Here is a 20,702-nt window from a genome sequence, read left to right as displayed (position 1 = left end):
AAGCTTATACTCCACTGAATAACACTGTTTGATCCACCACATCATCTCTAATAGTCTTCCCTGCAGTGGATATCCTGGCCTGCAGCCTGGTCTGGACCACCATCTGTCTCTTGATGTCCAGCCTACTGTGGATGTTCAGTCTACTCTGGATGTCTATTTTGCTGTGGACATCCATCCCAACATGCATCCTGGACTGTATTAGCCTCCCCTCGACATCCAGCCTACTGTGTACATCAAATAAGTTCTCGACTAGGAGCCTGCTGTCTTTGCTCCACATAAGCATATCCCTGAGCCCACTGCTCTGCCTCAGGACCTTGAAGAGAATCCAGAGGAGAATCCTGAGGTCACCACTGAACCTGTGGTGTCACCAAAGGATCAGACAATGCAGAAGATTTTAGGAATATCACTTATGTGATATGTGAGTTCGGTGTAGATAAATCGTATAATAAAAGTAACTGATTTGATTGCAGTTATTTATCTTATTTACCTTCTGTTCTTCTTATTCTACATTATTTTGTAAAAAAAAAGTAGTAATTGTATTTTAACCTAAAACATTACATTAGTACTTTCACCACATTTGTGTTCTCAAGAAAGTCTAAAATGATAAAAATTCATTATATGTCTGGGTAAAACTGTCACTGTGAACAGAGAAGAAAAAACATCGACATTCAATGCAGGAGACCAAACATGCATAGCCTACAGGTCAGTGCAGCCTTCATTAGCTTCCATTGGACCACTTCCCGTTCCATGACTTTTGGAATGTAAGAGCGGGGATGGAAACATTTCATTAAAAGCAAAAAATAAATAAAGTCATCAGAACACAAAACAGATGTAACAGGAGTTTCACTTAAGATTTATTCCCTATACAATCATCATGTTTGATTATGATTTGGTAACAATAAAATAATAAAGCATGAATAAAACTCTAAGGCAGATTTGTCCTCCTTTCCAGTTCGATGAGAATGAAATGAAGTGCAAACACAGTGTACCTAAAGATATGTATGAAAATAGGACTTTCATTACACTTAATGTTGGACCTTTAAATTGGAGCCCCCAAAAAAGTGCTGCATTCATTCAATGTTCAGTAATATTTAAAATAGCTTTAGCAAATAATGTTCTACCTATCAAGACAAAGTAGACTGTATACATCTGATTGTACATTCAAACACTCATATATACAAGATATGAGTGACCAATTTCTAAATAACTAACTCTGGTGAACATACAGTAAATGCTGAATCGGCCCAGGCTGGGACAAAAGCGTATCATGGCAAGACCTTTTGGCATCTCGGGTCTATTTGATATCATATAGTGAGCCACTGCGGGAAAAACGGGATAAATCAAAACCTATAACATTCTGTTTAATGTAAAGGCTCAGTTATATGTAAAGTTAAATACAAATTCAAATACGAATTCAAATAGAGGTGAGCATTCTATCTGTTCTCTGTGTTTATTTTGTCCGTATTTATATTTGTGCACATTCTCTTAAAGCTTATGAAAACTGGCATTTGTGGGGACAGTGTATCCAGTGTTTTAAGTGAAACATGAACACTGTCATATATGAAAAGATGAAACATTTGGCAGAACATTGGTTAGAGATACATTGTAGATGTTTTGCTTCACATCATTATATTTCTTCCCAATTTTAGCTAAGTTAATTAATCCACTCACTCTCTAAGACTGCCCCATCACTTTCAATGCTCCAAACATTAGTAGAGTGAGGACAGACACATGCCTCCACTGATGTATTTAAAGTCAGCTAGCTGCTGCCCCTTTTTGAACTGCTGCCAATGCAGCATTACTAATCATCCATCACAATGCACTCAAGAGGAAAGCACCAGATCCCCAGCTCCGACACATCAGACAGCAGAACCCTGTGCCAGTCATCATTATATACACAATGGAAGTGACAAAGGGAGAGAGAGCATATCTACCCACACAAAGAGAGCATAGCTAATTGTGCTCTCTCTCAGACTCTGGCTGCTGATGGCAAAACAGCATGGCACAGGATTCAAACTTACGATCCCTGGGCAATAGATAGTGTCAGGGTCTTAGTCTAATGAGCTGTGTAAAGGTATGTAAAGGTAGTATAAACTGAGCTGTAACAGTGGTATCTGATTGGTATCTGATTAATTAAGAGTTCTTCAAGGCTTGCCCAGCTTTGTGAAATCCCCCACAGCGTTCTGCTCCTTCTGCACAGCTGCTGATAACTCTTGCTCTTTCGTAGTCACGGTTGTTGCGCAGCATGGCTGCATAGTGCCATCACAGCGCTCTTTTTGAGAAGTCTGCATGGTGGACTTGTCTTTGGGTGTGTCTACAACAGATTTTGCCCCACTTTGACCTTCTTGGGTCTTGGCTTGTTGTGAAGTGATATGACAATGGTTTTCTAGGGAAGATATCTGATGTTCCTTTGTAACAGCAGCAGTAACATTGTGGTGGGTGGTGATAGTAAAGCTGGGAATACTGCGGGTTGATGATGGTTGACGCTCTTGTGTTTCCTGTGAGGCTGACTGTAGTTGACCTTTATTACATGCTGGCAGGGGGGAAGCGGAGGTGCTAATAGCTGTAGCTTGCTGTGGTTCTGTTGTTTTGGGTTGTGTAGCAGCTTTGCTGCCTGTGATCTGCTCAGTAGAGTTCAGCTGTGATCGCATGTCTCCACTGGCACCCTGCAGAGGCAGGTTGGTCTGAGGCAGGTTCGTCTGGACTGGTCTGGATGCTCTGGAAGGAGATCCTCCTCTGACTGGGTAGAATAAAGCACAAACACAGTTATATGCATTAAGAACACACACAAACAAACACACCCAGAGAAACTTTGTGCTGTATTAAGCCACATATATCATGTTGGGTAATCTACTGAGCTATTACATCACTATTGGATCACTAGGTGCACTGCTATTTTTGAACTACCTCACTCTATTTATGCATCATTAAATACGGATTTACAGATTTCAAAACCAAATGCTGGCAGTGAGATTGATCTGTTTTGACCAAACCATTAAAGTGAGCTAACTTCTAATCATAGAAGTAACTGAATTAAAGGTGCTGTAAACAATTTCAACGTAATATACTTTTTTGTAAGGTTTTGTCAATATTTCCTCATGGTTTGCTAGATTTCTGGTCAGAAATGTCAACAAAGCCCACAAATTTGATAACTTTTGCAATGATGTGTGCTGAAATTTCACATAGGCTTCAGCCTGTCGTCAAAAGCAGATTTGCCAACTGCTGTGTAAGCATCACTTGTTTCAAATTAAAAAGTAATTTGCAGGGTTTTATAATTGTGTTGGGCTTTGAAAAGCAAAACAAAACACATCTATGCTATTTAATTTATGATTTATTTTGAAAACATTTATACATGCCTGGTGAAGTCTTCTCTGGTGACTTCTTTGCCAGGGACTGAGTGAACGGGCAGGGTAAAACCTTTGCAGGGGTGTAGGTGTTTAAAGGAGCTTTCTTTCCTTGAACAGCTGAGAAAGAAGAAGTTGTTAATCAGAAATGAGTCATTCTAAAACCAAATGCATTAGAAAAATCACTTTTACACCTGCATTAACATGGGTTTTGTACCCAGATCATACTTGTTTATACGTTAGTTGGATATGTCTTCAGTATAACCAGATGAGATTTGCTTTATTAGTATATCGATGTGCACAATTTATGTTTTCATTTGTTGTAATAAAAAAAAACAACAACAACAACAACAACAAAAAAGTAAGAGTGCATTGAATTCTTGGCAACTGATTTTTTTTTATTTTATTTTAGATCATACTGCAGCGTTTACTATTAGCATTCTGTTTTTTCTTCTTTTTATTTTGTAGCCACGGCACTTATCTGGATTCCAAAACGCAAAACAGAGATAAAAAGACGACAGAGTTCGCCTAAAGCTATCAGCAGACAAAAAGGCTTCCTACAGCCACAGGACTTTAATCTGTCGCCTTAGGCTGACTGCTGTCTCAGCATCACTTGTTTCAAAATAAAAGCCCTCTGTAGGGTTTTGTAATTGTGAAAAGAAGTGTATAAGAAATATTTATAAATTGTAGTTATCTATGCTATTTAATTTAAGCAATGTTGAATAAGGGGCTAAATCCTGTAAAAACTCATGCCCTTCAGCAAATGTTTTATATTGACAGATGATCCCATTACTTCTGGGTGTTTTTACCTGGTTTTATATTTTATCAGTAAATTCTACATCAAGAAGCATGTAAACAGCATAAAACCTTAGTTTAGTTGACAGCAGCCAGATCATCTTAGTGTTCTTGTACCTGGTGAGCACCCAGAAATGTCCAGCAAAGACTCGTGGGATTTGGCGATTGAAGCGAGGAAGTCGTCCACTTGTTTGAGGGACAGTGAATTGTGAAGGGTCTCGAGGGGGCAGATGGACGGAACCATGGAGTACAACTCAAAGCCTAAAAATGAAATATAAAGCACAGAGATGAACCCTCATAACAACGGCAAGAAGAGAAATCCTCTGCATTAAAGCACAAGCATTCGGCACATTCAGGTCATGGCACACAGATACATGGGCGTTCCATTTCCTGAGAAAATGAGTAACGAGGAGTAACAGCACCATCAAACGTGTGTTTGAGGTGGGCAGAATGGAAGCAGATGGGTCACACATAGTACAGTACATCTCACTAAGAAGCTCCTCTACCTACCACAAGGTCATCAGCCAGGATGATGCTACGGAGTGAGAATGGTGTTCTACTTACCTTACCCACACATACACACACACACATACACAGTCACACACACACCATTTTCACCACTTTATTTCAGTAAATTTCACTCATACAAACATACAAAACAATGTATATACACACTGCAATAAAATGCTAAAAACTCTCAGAATTATACTCAGGTCTGTGCACCTACAATTTTACATAATCAAATGTAAGACTAATCACAGTAATTGTATAAGCTACTGCTATCAATCAGCAAACTCAATTATTTATGTCGTCTAGCATTAAAAACAATTGACTGTAGCTCATAAAACAAAGACTAGAGTTTCTGCTGCATTGTCCATGTGGACACATGCACTGTATTAACATAATATGGGTGAGAGAACTTTAAACCACACCAAAAAGATTATACACAAAATCTCATACAGAGCACTCAAATGAGTTTTCCCTGTATTAGCTGGTTGGCATTTTGAGGCATATGTATAGGGCCATATGACATCCATTATATGTTTTCGTAAAGTACATTTTATTTGTTTATATGCAGCTCTGAAAACATATTAGACCACTTTAGTTTCTGAATCAGTTTCTCTGATTGTGCTATTTATAGGTATTTGTTTGAGTAAAATGAAAATTGTTGTTTTATTCTATAAACTACAGCCAACATTTCTCCCAAATTCCAAATAAAAATATTTTATTTCATTTAGAGCATTTATTTGCAGAAAATGAGAAATGTCTGAAATAACTTTCAGACCTCAAAAAATGCAAAGAAAATTCATACAGTTTTAAGAGTTCAGAAATCAATATTTGGTGGAATAACCCTGGTTTGTAATCACAGTTTTCATGCATCGCGGCATGTTCTCCTCCACCAGTCTTACACACTGCTTTTGGATAACTTTATGCCACTCCTGGGGCAAAACTTTAAGCAGTTCAGCTTGGTTTGATGACTTGTGATCGCCCATCTTTCTCTTGATTATATTCCAGAGGTTTTCAATTTGGTAAAATCAAAGAAACTCATCATTTTTAAATGGTCCCTTAATTTTTTTCCAGAGTTGTATATTTGATTACTAAAATATAATAACAAAATACATTTATAGAACTGTAGAAACTATTTACATTGTTGCATACTGGAATATAGGATTACAAATCTCACGGCTTGGATTGGAGTGAATTACTTCTATAAAACGGTGTTCCACATTGTTACAGTGTTAATTAATTGCAGTTTGTGTGTCCCAAATTATACGGGGGTGATCCAAATGAATCTCAGACCAACCATGAAGCACAAAAACAGAAGCTTGTTTTTATGTGTCGTCAGTGCAGGTGGTAAAAACAAATTGTCGTTGTTTTTTTTTATTCCATTTCTTTCTTCATATACAAAATCAGTTTTATGTCCAAATTCTGTGATTTTTATTCTCTCCATTACAGAAATCATAGGACCCTATATTAATACCAACACAGTGAAATACCATAATGATCAGTGTGTTCGTTGGATTATACTGATGTTCAATGATGGTGGATAAACAACAAAAACACGATCTACTGCTGACAAAATCCAAACAAATTTGGCCCCAATTTTTTAAAGAATAATACATGTATAGAAAGCCCAAACCAGGAACCACTAAAATAGTGGTATATTTATGAGTAAGATTTATCTAATTAATGGATATTTAGCCAACCACATGAAAGGAAGCGAAGCAAATATTATTTTTTTAAATATAAAATTGCATCAGTATTGCCAGATGTGAAATTTCTCTCTTTTCAAATGACATTTTCTCCCTGACTTCCAAATACTCAAACAAATATTTCAGATTTTAAGTACTGGCACATAGAATGGTTAACTGAGCCCCCCCCCCCCCCCCATTACATGTAAACACCCTGTATTAGGACTAGCTCAGAGTTTACCAAGGAGAAGTAAAGCTAGCCCAAGAGTTTAATAACTCTAAAACAGTACAGCTTTAACATTATTTTAGTCATTACAGCTTTGCGCCATTGTTTTTTTGCAGTATCTCCCAATTGGGGCTTTCACGTTAAATTAGATTTGTGTTCCAATTTTGAATTCTGTTGTGTGCAATTTCTACATTTTTTTAGAACATTTTTTAAAACTTTTCAGAATGTAACAGAGGGTACTGCATAGTTTTCAGTATTCCAGTACCACAGTGCTGTGGATCACTACAAACAAGACTAAGAAACACTGCAGTAGAGGCTGATTTGAGAATAACAATATAAATATACATTACCTTTTGAAAAGGCTAATAATTACTAAAATAACATGGTCACCTATTAGCACTATATAAATAACATAATGCTGATTGGTGACAAACTTTTGACTTCTGATTATTTGTTAATGTGAGTGTAAACGCTTAGTTCAGATACGTTGCTAAAGCACACAGTGGTATAATACTATTCTCTACAAGGAGAGAATAAACAGGGGTTGAGAATTTGGTGATGGTCAAAAATTGGGGCTAAAACCCAGAAATAAGGGAGCTGGACATCTACAAAAGGTCAGGAATCTGAGCCAAAACAAAACAACAAACAGTCAAACAGGAGAGAAACGGGGAAATTAAAATGATAAAAAACACTTACCACAGAACATACTGGGAAACACTGACCCATTTAGAAAAGCAGATTAAAAACAAAACAAAAAAAACAAAAAAACAAAAACAAAAAACAATAAAAATGCTACCCTTAAAATGATCATATTTCTAAACTTTCAAATCAAAGCTGCTGTCTCCAAGTATTTTTACTAATCTTCTCATCTTAACATACTGCTAATATAAAGTAAACATTAGTGGATATATTTGAAGGTAATTTATCTACTTTCAAAGTAAATAATGTCTACCTAAGTCTACCTAATTAAACTTAAATTTAAGAGGTAGTAATTTAATACCCGAACTCCTGAAGAGCTTTAAAGAGTTTTAAAAATGATCTATAAAATGTTATCACAACATTATATCAGTTATAATAAGCACTGACTTTACATAGACACAAAAAACAATAAAATAAAATAAAAATAAAATATTATGACAGAACAAGCTACTATTTTTTTCACCAAGAAAAGGACCGTCTTGCTTTTGCTAAATTTTATTTATATTTATTTTTTTCAAGAATGTGATTTGAATGTTATGATATTATGCAAATTCAGTAAATAATAAACTCAACATGCTAAAAAAACAATATTCATACAAAGCAATGCTTAGCCTTTTACTCATAATTATTTAAAAATATTTATAAATAGCAATCTAACTGCACATCACCTTGTAACATATTATGATGACAGCAAAAAATAAATAAATAAATAAATAAATGCAGCTGTTGGAATCCATGTGTCGATGTTTTCTAGCAGAACTGAGTGAAGGAATATAAAGGAACATGGTCTCTGAAGAGTTGCACGAGCATACCAGCCATCTCAAAGTGCATGGCTACATTCCATGTGCATTGCTCTGGAGTTAGTGGAGAGGAACTGAGGGAGGAGGTCTAAATCCAGAACAAAATAAAAGGAGGGGGCGGGGTGACGGGAAAAAAAGGTGTACTGGGAATTAACGAAAGCAAACATACCATTGGTTGGGTGTCGCGCAAATGAGATAGAAAATCTTTTAACAGCAGAACCACGCGTGGCCTCTGAGAAAGAGAAAAACAGGTACCTGAAATGTACAACAGCTAACAGAAAGAGGGGTTAGAAAAGGGCAGAAGAAAGCTGTTAGAGGGCATGCAGGAGAGAAGGGTGAGGAAAGGAGAGGAGTGCTTATTTAGTGAGTTAGAAGTGTTTGGATTGTCAGGCAACGTGACGTAAAAAGAAAAACGACTACTCTGGTTATCTGCTTTTTAAGTGTCAGGATGTGTTCACATTCTACTGAAGGAAACATAAGTTATGTTCACATTATAAACAATTCAGATTTTTTTATGCTCAGATTTGATTTGGGTGTCTCAGCTGTTTACATTAATAAATGCCGGTATCTGTTCTCTGTATCTGTCTGCAGTGTGATTGAATTGGTCTGTGTATTGGTAAGAACCTGAATATATTGTGATATTATAAGCAAGGAGATATGTTTATATTTGTTTAAATCAGGTTTTATGAAAATACGGTACGACAAGGTCCGATACTAATCATTACTACGTTATATAATAATTCCAAATTTATAATGTGTTTTTGAGAATCGGTACGGCGCTGCAAAATATTTGAATCTTTTAATTGATATGTCAATATACTCTTTAACACTTCTAGTGCACACTGACACTGTCATACTAATCGCCTCCAGAGAGAATATAAATAGGGAGACAAAGTAAGACTGGAAGCACTTACGGCGCTCAACAGGGCGTCTGTTTACAGATAAAGTTCTGGCCAACAAAAAGAGCCAGAACAAAAAGAGCCCAAACAGTCAATGCTGGTTATGCAGCAAGTGGAAGAGGATCCACAGGCTTCTTTAAGATTTTATCAGAGATTTAAAATATATTTCAAAAAGGCTAATTTGACTTTCGGTATAAAGTTCAGAGACATTGACACAGAGTGAACAGACTTTCCAATAGACTTTGGAATGCATCACGAACAGTATTAAATGCATGTAAACGGGGGAAAAAAAATTTGCTCTGAACATTTACATTTACGTCGCACACCTATGAATTGGATACGTATCTGATCTAGGACGGCATATGAAAGTGATATATCAAACCAATTCGCTTTGGCCTGTTTATTGTGATTGTAAAAAAAAATGGAGCAACAACAATTCTCCTCCACCTCACTCTCAGTTCTACACACTAATATGTTATAATATTTAAACATACTCAAAACTCTGAAACACATGGAAATTCAGCACTGCTGTCCTTAAAAGAAATCTGCTTTTCTTCTCTCGCTCTATTTCTATTAAACCCAATTAGAAAATTCTGGTTTAAATAGGCAAAGCAGCTAAACCTTATTTTTTAGATTAAAAAAACATCTAAATTCTTAAAATTGTGTAAAAATGCATTAAGTGCAATATCTGCAATAATGTCATAACAGGCACACATAATAATATAATAAAAATATTATTTTATTTCTGACCTTGAAATATTATTATTATTAATAGCTTCTCTACAATAAACATACAACTAACTAGTTTCCTTTATGCTTTAACTAAACATGCTTTCTTAACTTGGTCATGATACAACATTCATTATTTAAGCACTGTTAATAGTAAAAAGCAATCATTTATTTTGCTAAGTAAATATGTTGGTCCAGATAAAGTATATCACTGTCACTAATCTAACAATCAAACATTATTTAAAACTTAAGAAGCTCTATGGTATGTAATATTAGAACTATTAAATTATGCATTTCAATATGTTTAACATAAAAAACTACATCTAAGCATATTCAATCAGTATTATATGTTATATATATTATATGCTAGCTATGATCAGATAATCAGGTATATATTAAATTAAAATAAATTAAAGAAAAAAAAAAATTAAAGTCCAACTTAGAATTTAAAATGTTTCAATGAGACAACAACAACTGAGGTTTTGGACACAAGACATACTAATATTTGGTCACAACGAAAAAAGAAAAGAGGGAGCTGTCCAGGAATCCTAAGAAGAGGGTATGAAATTTCACTTGTTCCTTACTTTCTTTTCTTTCTTATTTTATATAAGGTAAGATGTGTGCGCGTGTTTGCACATACCATCTAAGAAGGCAGAAGAGGTCAGCTTTTTACGGTGCGCGCGAGCATAATCTTGTAGGTTAGGTGCGCTGGAGGAGCCTCCCAGCACCATGGTGCTAAACAGGCCAGCACAATGAGACCCTGATGGAGTTAGAGAAGATACATACAGCCATCGAGTGTTCCACGAGCCACACCTCGGAATGCATGCAGCATGCATTTCTAGGAGATTCTTGCCACAGAGAGACTTGTGCGGCCTCATTAAAAGCATCCCATAACGACAGTAATGTCATTTGTTGAGCTCAGGGACAGGTTTATAAAGAACTGTTTGCTTGGGGTCAATATTCGCTAACAGTTTACAGGCATAGGGATAATCGTCTCTTAAACTTCACTGTGTAGAAAACTTGCTCACATCACAGCTTATAGAATTCATTTGGAATAGGGATGCACCGAATATTTGACAACCGATAATGGCAGAAAATAAATAAATTAATAATAATAAAAAAAATCATCAAACTTTTCATATTAAGCCAAATTAGTGTAGTAATAACAGTTTATACTGAACAATAACCCCAATATATCAGGGTTTGCACTAACAGATGGCAGGTTTAATTTTTACACTCTACTCACATAAATTAAAACAAATAAAGCGTTCAGCATCACTTTTAGCATCAGTTAACAATCTCTTCACAAACCGCCTGTCTTCCAGCTGAGATAGAAGATAGAAGCTGTACAGGGCTAAGAAAATAATCTGAGCTAACTTGGCTAGCTTTAGCATTTGTTTGTTTAACGAAAGTCTGATTGCCTTTTTCTGTAATTTTTTCTATTAATTTTACACATGTGCCTTAAGTAGTACTGCCGAGGTACATTTATGATTAGAAAAGCACAACTATAGTAAAAGTATGATTAGAATAGCACTGCTTAGGTACATTCATGATTCAATGAGTTAAATGTATTGTGCCTTAACATAGTGTTTTTTTTAAGGAAGATACTACTTATTTTGACTATTTAATTAACTCAGTTAAAAAATGTGATAAACTGTGTTAGATATTTAGCCAAATGTTTTAAAGTGTTTTGTTTTTGGTTTCAAAAAATGTATTTCGGTGCATCTCTAGCCAATAGTAGTTGGGCTATAGCCCCGTTAATTGCCAAATGTTTGTAAATGCATACCAGGGGTGTTCATTAAACAATGAAACTGATCATCTACAAGAAGCCTGAAGACTAGGGCATTTTTTTAAGATCAGCACTCCTACTCCCACAGCTGGCAATTGAGCCATTCCTGCAGATCTTATTGCAAAATAGAGGGCTGACCCACCCTCCACCACCAATTCCAATTTCAACATGATCTGCTATGTAATAACCATGCACAAAGGACATTACCAGCATGTATGAGGAATTGAGTCAGCACTGCATTAGGAGGTTATGTGGCAAAAATCTTGATCTAAAGTGTGCTCAGATTATTCCATTGGAGAACATTACTTTCAATTCCACATCACACCTTTAGTAACTGATCACTGGGTGCCAGAAGATCAACAGAGAGAAGCCTGTGCAAGGGAGGCACTCTAAAATGCTAACAGAGGCACAAAGCCATCACACAGAGCGGAGAGTTGAAATGGAACGGCACAGTATTACTTAATGGCTTCACTTACTAATCATTCTTGAGGTATTATGACATGAACAACATACAATATGACAAGAGACAGTACTTGCTTTTTTGTAGCAAAATTATTTTTGATGTTATATTAGTTTACTTTACTTTAAGGCATGTATTTAAATATTACATTACAAGTACAATACTCCTTTACTTATTTATCTCAGTGGTAACAAAAAATAACTACATTTCTGAGGAAAAGTCAGCTTACCCATTCCAGTAGTGAGCTTCTGTTCTGTGTGCAGTCTGCCCGGCCTTGTATGACTGTTGTTCTCTGAGAGAACCTGGAAAAGCACAAATACAAGCATTAGCCATCCAATAAAAATAACATATGGAAAGGAAGGGAAAACATTTAGTTTAAAAACGTTTGCCTTTTCCAGATAGACAGACAGATAAATGTTAATAAGCCACGCTGAAAACATGTTAGTGAAGACAAAGACAACATGACGATATCATGGAAAAATAAATGGATCATGCAACATCCCCATGGCCACAGAGTCCATTCCACACAAGACAACTGACAGTAACATTACGAAGCACAAGACAAGGCTGAGGTCAGGGATGCAGAAGGGCATGGAGACAGACATGGCAACAGTTTGCAGAGATTCCACAAATCAACACTGCGTGACTTGCAGCGAATGGACATTTGGCACCTGTGTTAAAACAAAACCAAACAAAGGGAAGAACAAAAAAAACAAAAAGAACAAGCTCACAGGTTGCTTTGTGTTTCTGCTGAAAATGTTCATTACACAGTTTTGTGCAAAACCAAGAAAAACTTTGGAATGGCTGGATCCTCTCTCTGATTTGATAGGGGCTGGAATCCAGTACATAATCCCAGGGGGACTGGAAGGATGAAAGCAGCTCGAGGTGGTATGGTGGAAACGAGACAAGATAATGGAGGACTATGAATCCATCCTCACTCCTGCCATGGCTTACCTGAGGCCCAGAGTCATTTCTGAGCAGAAAACAACCCCACACATCTCTAGCTTTTCTTTATATTATAATCAATATGTAGCAAGTTATACGAATCATACTATAAATGCCTATGGATTATCTTCTTATATCTATTAAGAAGCCAGTAAAGAATGTATTGGCTGTAGAAGTACTGGCATCTGGCATGTTAAAATTTTAACTACACAGTATTCCTGACAATACACGGACATTTAGAAAAGATTATTCAGAAAACATCATATAATTCCCTGGCAAAGTGATTTAAAGCACAATAACACCCTTAATTTTGATCATCACAATAAGTATATACAACTCCAAATAAGAAAGGTGGGATAATATGGAAAATGGAAAACTTTAAAATAATAAAAAAAAACTGCTCAACTTCATTTCAAATGTTATTACACATCAATTATTTCATTTCAGAACTGCATAGTACAGAAAAGTTTCAGTATCTGTACTTCTTCCACAGCCATGCTTTTATAATATGTGCAGCATGTGGTTTTGCATTATCTTGTTGAAAATGTATGGAGACATCCCTGTAGATTATGTACTATTGAAAGCAGCATATGTTGTGCTAAGATTTCAATGTACTTTACTAATTTAATGCTGCATCAAAGAAATGTACGGACACATCAATGCCATTACAGACCCTGGCTTTTGGACTTATTGCTGATAACAGTCTGGATGGTCTTTTTTGTCTTTGGTCTAGGGCTCACAACAGCTATTTTATCCAAAAATGATTTAAAATACTAATTAATCTGAACACAGTACACGTTTTCACTGTGGAACTGTCCATCCCAGATGCCTGTTAACACCTCTGCACTGTTTCGCACCATAAAGTTTAAAGTGGCATTGTGAAAGATTTGCCCATTGGGTTCTGGAAGTTGTTGTCTATAGAGTGTTTGGAGATCACTGGTGTGCAACTTGGGCTTGTATCATTGCCCTTTAAATCCATCTTAATTAAATCATTTAACTATATTATGCACAGTAAAGGGAGGAGGTTTCTGAATTGTGTTGCAAGCTTGAAAATGCAAAAAAACAAATAAGTTAACCATACAAAACATCTTACATCATAAAAATATTTTGGGTTTATACTGTCTGCGGAGTCAAAGCAAATGTAACAATCACTGTATATTAGCCTTTTTATAAAATCCCAACTTTTCTGATTTGAAGTTGTACACAAAACCCATGCCACACATGAATCATTCCTCGGGCGCAATCATTCTGGCCCAAATCTGCAGTATTACCTTAGTCACAGTGTTGGCCGGAAAATATCCTTATGTTGTTCCGCTAAAACTGGTTGTTTGACTATAAGGATAGGAAATGTAGCTGAATCAAGCTACATTTCTCCTGGTGGAGGACAGTGACCAATGAGCATTTAAAGAGTGCCAAAGCAGAGATGGGCTTTAGCTCTGGAAGAGGCAAGAGCCAGGCAACTGGAGGTAAAACATCCACCCAAGACAAAAGATTGAAATAACCAATGCCACCAGTCCTACTGCAACCCAGAAGAAGGTCAAACTGTTATTGGACATTTAAATGGAGCAGGTTGCGAAGGACAGCTAATGAGTCAGCAGATGAATGAAAAGAGCTACCAAGGTGAATATGACTAAAGGAGGATGTACAGTGAATACATCACAAAACTCAATACTCCTCTTCTTTCACAGTGCCTCAATAGACTTTTTAATCTTTATTTTTTTATATTATTTCATTTAATTGCTCCAGCAGAAAGCAAAAGTGCAGAAGCCAAATGTGGCGAAGCAAGCGCTGAAGCAATTTAAACCCAAGCTCTGATATCTTAGCAAAAGAGTATGCTGCAAATGTGAAGGTTGGATTTTAGAGTTAGAATAGTTCTTATAAAAGGTAATACAAGGTAATAAATACACAGTGTCACACTGAAGGCACTGTAAAGGAAGGGCACTGATGGAGAACATGTTACAGCAAAACATGGCAAAGCAAATGCAGACCATTTCACAAAACACAAAATGTACGTACCTTAAAAAAAGGAATTCAAAAGCAATACACAAAAGCATGTGGTCCATGAAAACATAAGACTTGTTTTCTAATAAAGATAAAGCCTAAATATTGTGACCGAGAACTTCATGTGGGCCACTCTATCTCAGAATTAAACTGATAGTGATAGGACTAAACAAGTCAGTTTTCACAGAGATTACCCACACAACAAATAGTAGGAGGAAAAATATATATATAGATATAGATATAAATAAAATGTTACAGAATGACAAACATACAGCCTGTCCCCAAATCCTTCAGTGTTAGTTCACACTGTCCTAAAAGTCAGCCATCGGGTGACAAAAACCAACCCTCCTTTCTCTTGAATTCCTCTTTACATGGAATGGAAAAAAGCTAAAAATGAAACAAAAGCTGATAAAAAAAATGGAGTACTCTCTTTTGATTGATCTGCTGATTAGGTGTCCTTGCTGACTGCCGTCAGGTTTCTTGGGTGCGCATGAACAAGGAGTTAGCGGTTGTGAAGAATGAATTAAATTTGTAAAAACCTGTTGCCATGAGCCAAAAATACTGGATGTGAAAGCCAGTGATTTGGGGGAGACAGGGGAGGAAGTTATTTGGTCCCCTGATCTGCGTCTTCGACGCCCAGTACCAACACCACAGGTGTAATGTATCCAGGTACCAATTGACTCAGGGCTAGACACACTCAGGGGGCTTTCTTCCTGGAAGTGAGAGAGGGGGCAGAAACAGCACAGTCATGCAACATTAACAACAGTCCAGCTACGTGTCCCATCAACATTCACAAGGTGGCCCCTTTGTTTAAGGAGGAAAACACAAAAAATAAGTAACAAAAAATCAAAAACAAAACATTTATGGTCATACTTTGCCAGCAGAGGTCTTGATTAAGTCTGGCTGCAATGGGGACTAAAGAAGACAACAAAAATAAATAAAATAATAAATAGAATTGCATTTTGCCAAATAATCGTGAGATTTCAAACATCGCATTTGCCGCCTTTTACACTAATTCCCCTATGACAGTGGTGTCAAACCTCTCCACACTGTACCAGTGTGGCTGCAGGTTTTCATTCTCAACAACCAACAGCACACCTGATGCTAGGTGTATATCCCAACATTTCAGGATATTTTTGCAATAATCATGTTCTTGGTGATAACATTCAATTAAAAAAAATATATATATATAATAATAATAATTTTAAGAAGGCGCTACTGCAAAATTAATATAAAATTTTATTTGGAGATATTATTGCATACAATATGATATGGCACACCCCTAATTGACATTTTCACCAGATTGTAACAGAACTCAATGGTCCAATATGTCGTGATACTAATAATAGAATCTATATATACACAGAGGATTTAAGTAAATTAAATGACATTGGACAGATATAATCTGTCTCTAGTAGATATTTCATGTGAAATAAGAACAGTGTTTTTACTTTACTTAAGAACTGATTTTTACTTTTGCTACAAACAGCAAAAAAGTTGTACCCTGATGGCCCATATGGCCCTACAATAATATCACAATATTTCTGGGTACACCTGAGATAATGATATTAAAATAAATTGCAATATTATTGTGTAAGATACGATTTGGCACACCCCTACCTGAAGCTACATGTAAAATCATATGATAAGTCCTCAAATGTTTGATCAAATGTGCTTCTGTTTGGCTGAATTAAAAAACCTGCATACACACTGTCCACTGTAAACAGGTATGAAACACCTGCTGCATGAATTCTTTCTCCCAAGACTATGCTCATCCCTATTTAATTAATAATATGAATAATATCCTAGCCAAGAATAAAACCATGAACTTCAGCTAATATGTATAGTATATCTAGAAATAAATCGTACAGCAAACAAACGCAATATTGACGTCCAGTCAATAAAACTTAAATACCATGACAAAAGTATTGGGACACTTGCTCATTCAATGTTATTTATGTTTTTTTAGCAACAAGAGCATTCATGAGGTCAGGATGCTGGATGATTATCACCTTACCTCATCCCAAACTATCTGACCCACACAATACAAACTTCATAGAGCATCTCATTCCAGAAAACACAATTCCACTGTTTTACGATGGAATTAATGCTAGGGGCTTTACACTCCTCTTGCCCACTCCTAGTTCCTACAGGTTCACATTTATCATTTATTACTCCTATCTAAGCCCTATTCTTTTGGCAGTACTTATCTACAGGGACAAGACAAGCTGTAGGGACAATAGGAGCAACTTAATGTAGCTGAATGCAACGATTAGATGGGGATCAGCCGGGCAGTACTGGCTACACTATTCTACACATATGGTCTGATCTGTCTGGATTTTACCCCCAATAAACCACTGATACAATCACAACAAAATGTAGACAGGAAAACCACTAATGATTTGCTCTGTTCTTTTGTTGGGGCTGCAGGCGGGGGTGTATTTAGTGTATTAGTGTGATGTAAAAATGACTTCACACCAAAAAACAGATAAAAAAAAATACAACCAATTAGTTGGTTGTACAGAAAATGTGTGAATTTTTTTTGTGAAAGAAAGTTATCACAGTGCAGCAAAATTAGTACAGTAGCATAGTAAAACAGCAATAATCATTGCAAGAAATCCTTATACTTCTTAATGTTTCGTTGAAGTTATAAATCTAACTGTATTAAGCATCAGGGATACCAAATATGCATGTATACACAGTTGACAACGGTGTACATTACAAAATACACCAAATAAAATACACAGTATCTAAAACACAATTAAAGCTTACGTGCATTTTAAATGAAACCCTTTCAACACAAGAAAGTTTCCAAAAAGTAATGTTTAACTATATACTAGTGTAAAAAAATAAAATGGCTTAAATAATCTCTCCATTACATGCAATTTATTAATTAAAAAAATCCTCAAAATATTTGGGACTTTACCTTAAATCAATTCAAGTACAGAGGCTATTGTGATGGCTAAATTTACTATTATTTGCAGTCAATAATTAATGAAGGAAAAAAAACACAATAAAAAAGACAATATATTTCTTCTGTACAGACCAGAGATCAAACTGTGCAGATTTTGTACAAAGAACAGAAAGGTTTTAGTCACAGCACTAAAACTACACAACTGCCACTTACTTCTACAGAGCCAATCTTTTTGGAGCGGGGGAGAGGGGACTTCCTGTGAATGTAGATGGGGTCGGACACCATTGGACGGAACATCACAAGGGCTCGGTCTGGCTCATCCCTCTTCAAGCTGCTGCTGGTCTCCTCATCACTGTCATTCTGGGACTTTTTCTTGGAGCCCTCGTTCTGAAAGAGTGTTTTAAATTCATTTGTATTAATTATCAATGGAGAACTAACAAATATATATCATTTTTTTTGTTTTTAGTTTATTGTCTAATAGTCAGCAGGAACTACAGCTGCCACTTTTATGCAGTCAGAAAATGATTGTAGAAAGCATGCATAGCATGACAAAATGTCTAATTCCAACAGCTAGTTCTCCCAGTGCTAATTTTGGCACATTTTTTTTTTTTTTGGTCAGACCCTGCATAAGAACATTTGTCAGAAAAAATAATATATCGAAGTATCTGAATATTTTGATTTTGGGTCCGTGGGTCCGTGCGGCCGCGCGGTGCGGGGGAGGGGGGTCCGCGGGGAGTAGGGGGCAAATCCTGTCTTTCTTCAGAGACCTCTAATTCTAATTAGAAACACCTGAGCACTCACGACTCAGAATGCATTTATTCATACTAGAGACCACAACTAGACATTTTAAAACGAATAAAAAAACAATAGAATGAGACCTTTAATTATATCAATAAACAGCGCTACACAACTCAGGGTATATAAGAGAGTGAGAGAGAGCGCCAGAGAGCCAGCCAGCCAGCCAAACATCTCTAACCTCTCTGGATGCTGGTCTGTAGCCAAATCCTGACGGCAGGTTTTTGTCCTCCTCACAGCCTTTTGCTCCAGGGCTGAAATGCAGCTCCACATGAAAACGCTCCTCTGATGAGGGATCCTAAAATCACAAAGCCACTATTAGCCAAAATGTACAATCACCTAACCCAATCATCCCAGTGCACTCCCCAACAAAAGACACGTTCCTGATGTCAGCCCACAGGAACAGATGGACTGCATGGCTTTACCTTGTTAGGGTCCTCATACAGCATGATCACAATCTGAGTCATGTAGTTCAGCTCACTGACAACTTTTAGGTAGTCCATGGCTCTCTTCCACTGCTCATCTTTGGTCTCCTATAGATGATTCAAACATCCCAATTAGAACACACTATATTTCATATTGCTATATTTATCTGAATTAAAAAGTAAAACAATATGTTAAAGTCTAAACTCCTGCTGCTTTTTCAACAGTTTTTTTATACAAAAATAGAATTTGTGTCCTCTAAGTAAGTATTGAACAGCTTTTGTAATAATTATGTCAAATTTTGACTTTTGTAACAACATATATCTCAATAACTATAATACATCTGTCCTCAGTAGTGAGAGCTATTAACCTGTAACCAGGATGGTTACTTTGTTTAAAGCAGTAGTTTTATATATGTATGATAATAAGAGGGGCTAGACAATATGGGAAAAATATTATATTACAATATTTAAAGACATTTCTGCTATTTTAACAATTTTGACATGCAGTCAAAAAGCACTAAATGCAACATATATATCATCACATTATAGTTCAAAATACTGTTTAATTTTTAGTACAGTAATATTTATTCTGAATATGCTCTCCCTAAACCTGTTAAATAGGAATTATTATATACTCTCTATACAGAAATGTGTTTCTTAAGCAGTGACAATACATATATGCTCAGAGAAGTATAGCATGTAGAATTATAACAATATTTATCACCATATAAAAAAATAATACTGGCCACCCCTAATATTAAAATAATTTTGCATTCAAAACCCAAATTCCAAAGACTAAGGTCAAAGGTCACATTCAAAGAATGACCGTAATTATATATCAGTGTCAAAAAACAGGAATATCGTTTATCACAATTATTTCTTAGACAGTATATTGTCCACCAAAAAAAATGTTACCAGTCTAGCACAAACTGTACACACAATAATCGGTCAAGAGCACAGACTAGACAATTTCCTGTGTCTAAAAAAACTTAATCTGGACCAGATTCCCTAAAGCATCTTAGCATTAAGAACATCCTAATATGGAAAGAGAGTGCTCAGTATGAAGCTCACTCAACCATCTAAGAATCATCTTAATGCTAAAAACCTTTTGGGAATCCACACCTGTAGCTTTAATAGTTTTTGGAATCAATATGTATGTGATTAGTGCCTACATCACAGAGGGCTCCATAGCGCAGGATGGAGAGGAGAGAGTGCACATGACTCTCGCTTGTGAAGTAAAGCCTGGTGCGCACATGGCGTTCTGGAGACATGACACCTCTGGAGTATCTGCACACAGAACACAAAAAACACCTTCTAGACAAAATATCCTGACATTTTGTTTGTCTGAAGAAAGCATTTCTTAAACACTCCTTATAAACCACAGCTAACCCTCTTGCCTAGTCCTGAAAACCCACCAACCTGCAGAGTTTCTCACACACCTGATCAAGGAAGTTAGTCCTTTTCACAAGAACATGTAAAAATTTAGGTTTTAGGTGTTTTAAGCCCATTTCTTCTGCCGTGGTAACCATATTCAATACGCTTCTATATTAATCAGTATAGCCTTTTACAGAAGCCAAGTGCATCATGCAACACTGCAGCAATAACACGTGTGTGCAGCACAAAAGACGCTTTGGGGTTTATTTTTGACATCTATCCGTTTCTATGCAGAAACAATACAGAATGAAGTAC

General features: G+C 36.3%; 1 protein-coding gene across 14 annotated transcripts in view; it reads right to left on the bottom strand.

Moving 5' to 3' along the window:
- Positions 1–832: 832 nt before the first annotated feature.
- The window catches only part of ppip5k2 (diphosphoinositol pentakisphosphate kinase 2), a 43,993-nt gene continuing 24,123 nt past the window's right edge, over positions 833–20,702 (bottom strand). For 2 of the 14 annotated variants that reach the window (XM_049468506.1, XM_049468505.1), the window contains 12 exons: positions 20,186–20,300; positions 19,014–19,121; positions 18,770–18,886; positions 18,007–18,180; positions 15,419–15,592; positions 12,163–12,235; positions 10,325–10,444; positions 8,226–8,288; positions 7,254–7,274; positions 4,257–4,400; positions 3,353–3,464; positions 833–2,736 (listed from right to left, as the gene is read on the bottom strand). In XM_049468506.1, the coding sequence (XP_049324463.1) occupies positions 2,145–2,736; positions 3,353–3,464; positions 4,257–4,400; positions 7,254–7,274; positions 8,226–8,288; positions 10,325–10,444; positions 12,163–12,235; positions 15,419–15,592; positions 18,007–18,180; positions 18,770–18,886; positions 19,014–19,121; positions 20,186–20,300 (1,813 nt within the window). In that variant the 3' untranslated portion in view covers positions 833–2,144. Of the gene's footprint in view, positions 2,737–3,352; positions 3,465–4,256; positions 4,401–7,253; positions 7,275–8,225; positions 8,289–10,324; positions 10,445–12,162; positions 12,236–15,418; positions 15,593–15,752; positions 15,795–18,006; positions 18,181–18,769; positions 18,887–19,013; positions 19,122–20,185; positions 20,301–20,702 lie in introns of all 14 variants that reach the window. The other 12 variants (XM_049468518.1, XM_049468511.1, XM_049468507.1 and 9 more) reach the window with 12 other exon arrangements.

The sequence above is a fragment of the Astyanax mexicanus genome, chromosome 20, assembly GCF_023375975.1.
Source record: "Astyanax mexicanus isolate ESR-SI-001 chromosome 20, AstMex3_surface, whole genome shotgun sequence".
In the NCBI taxonomy this organism is placed as follows: Eukaryota; Metazoa; Chordata; class Actinopteri; order Characiformes; family Acestrorhamphidae; genus Astyanax; species Astyanax mexicanus.
The sequence above is the reverse complement of the archived record's forward strand: the minus strand, read 5'-3'. Positions and strand labels throughout refer to the sequence as shown.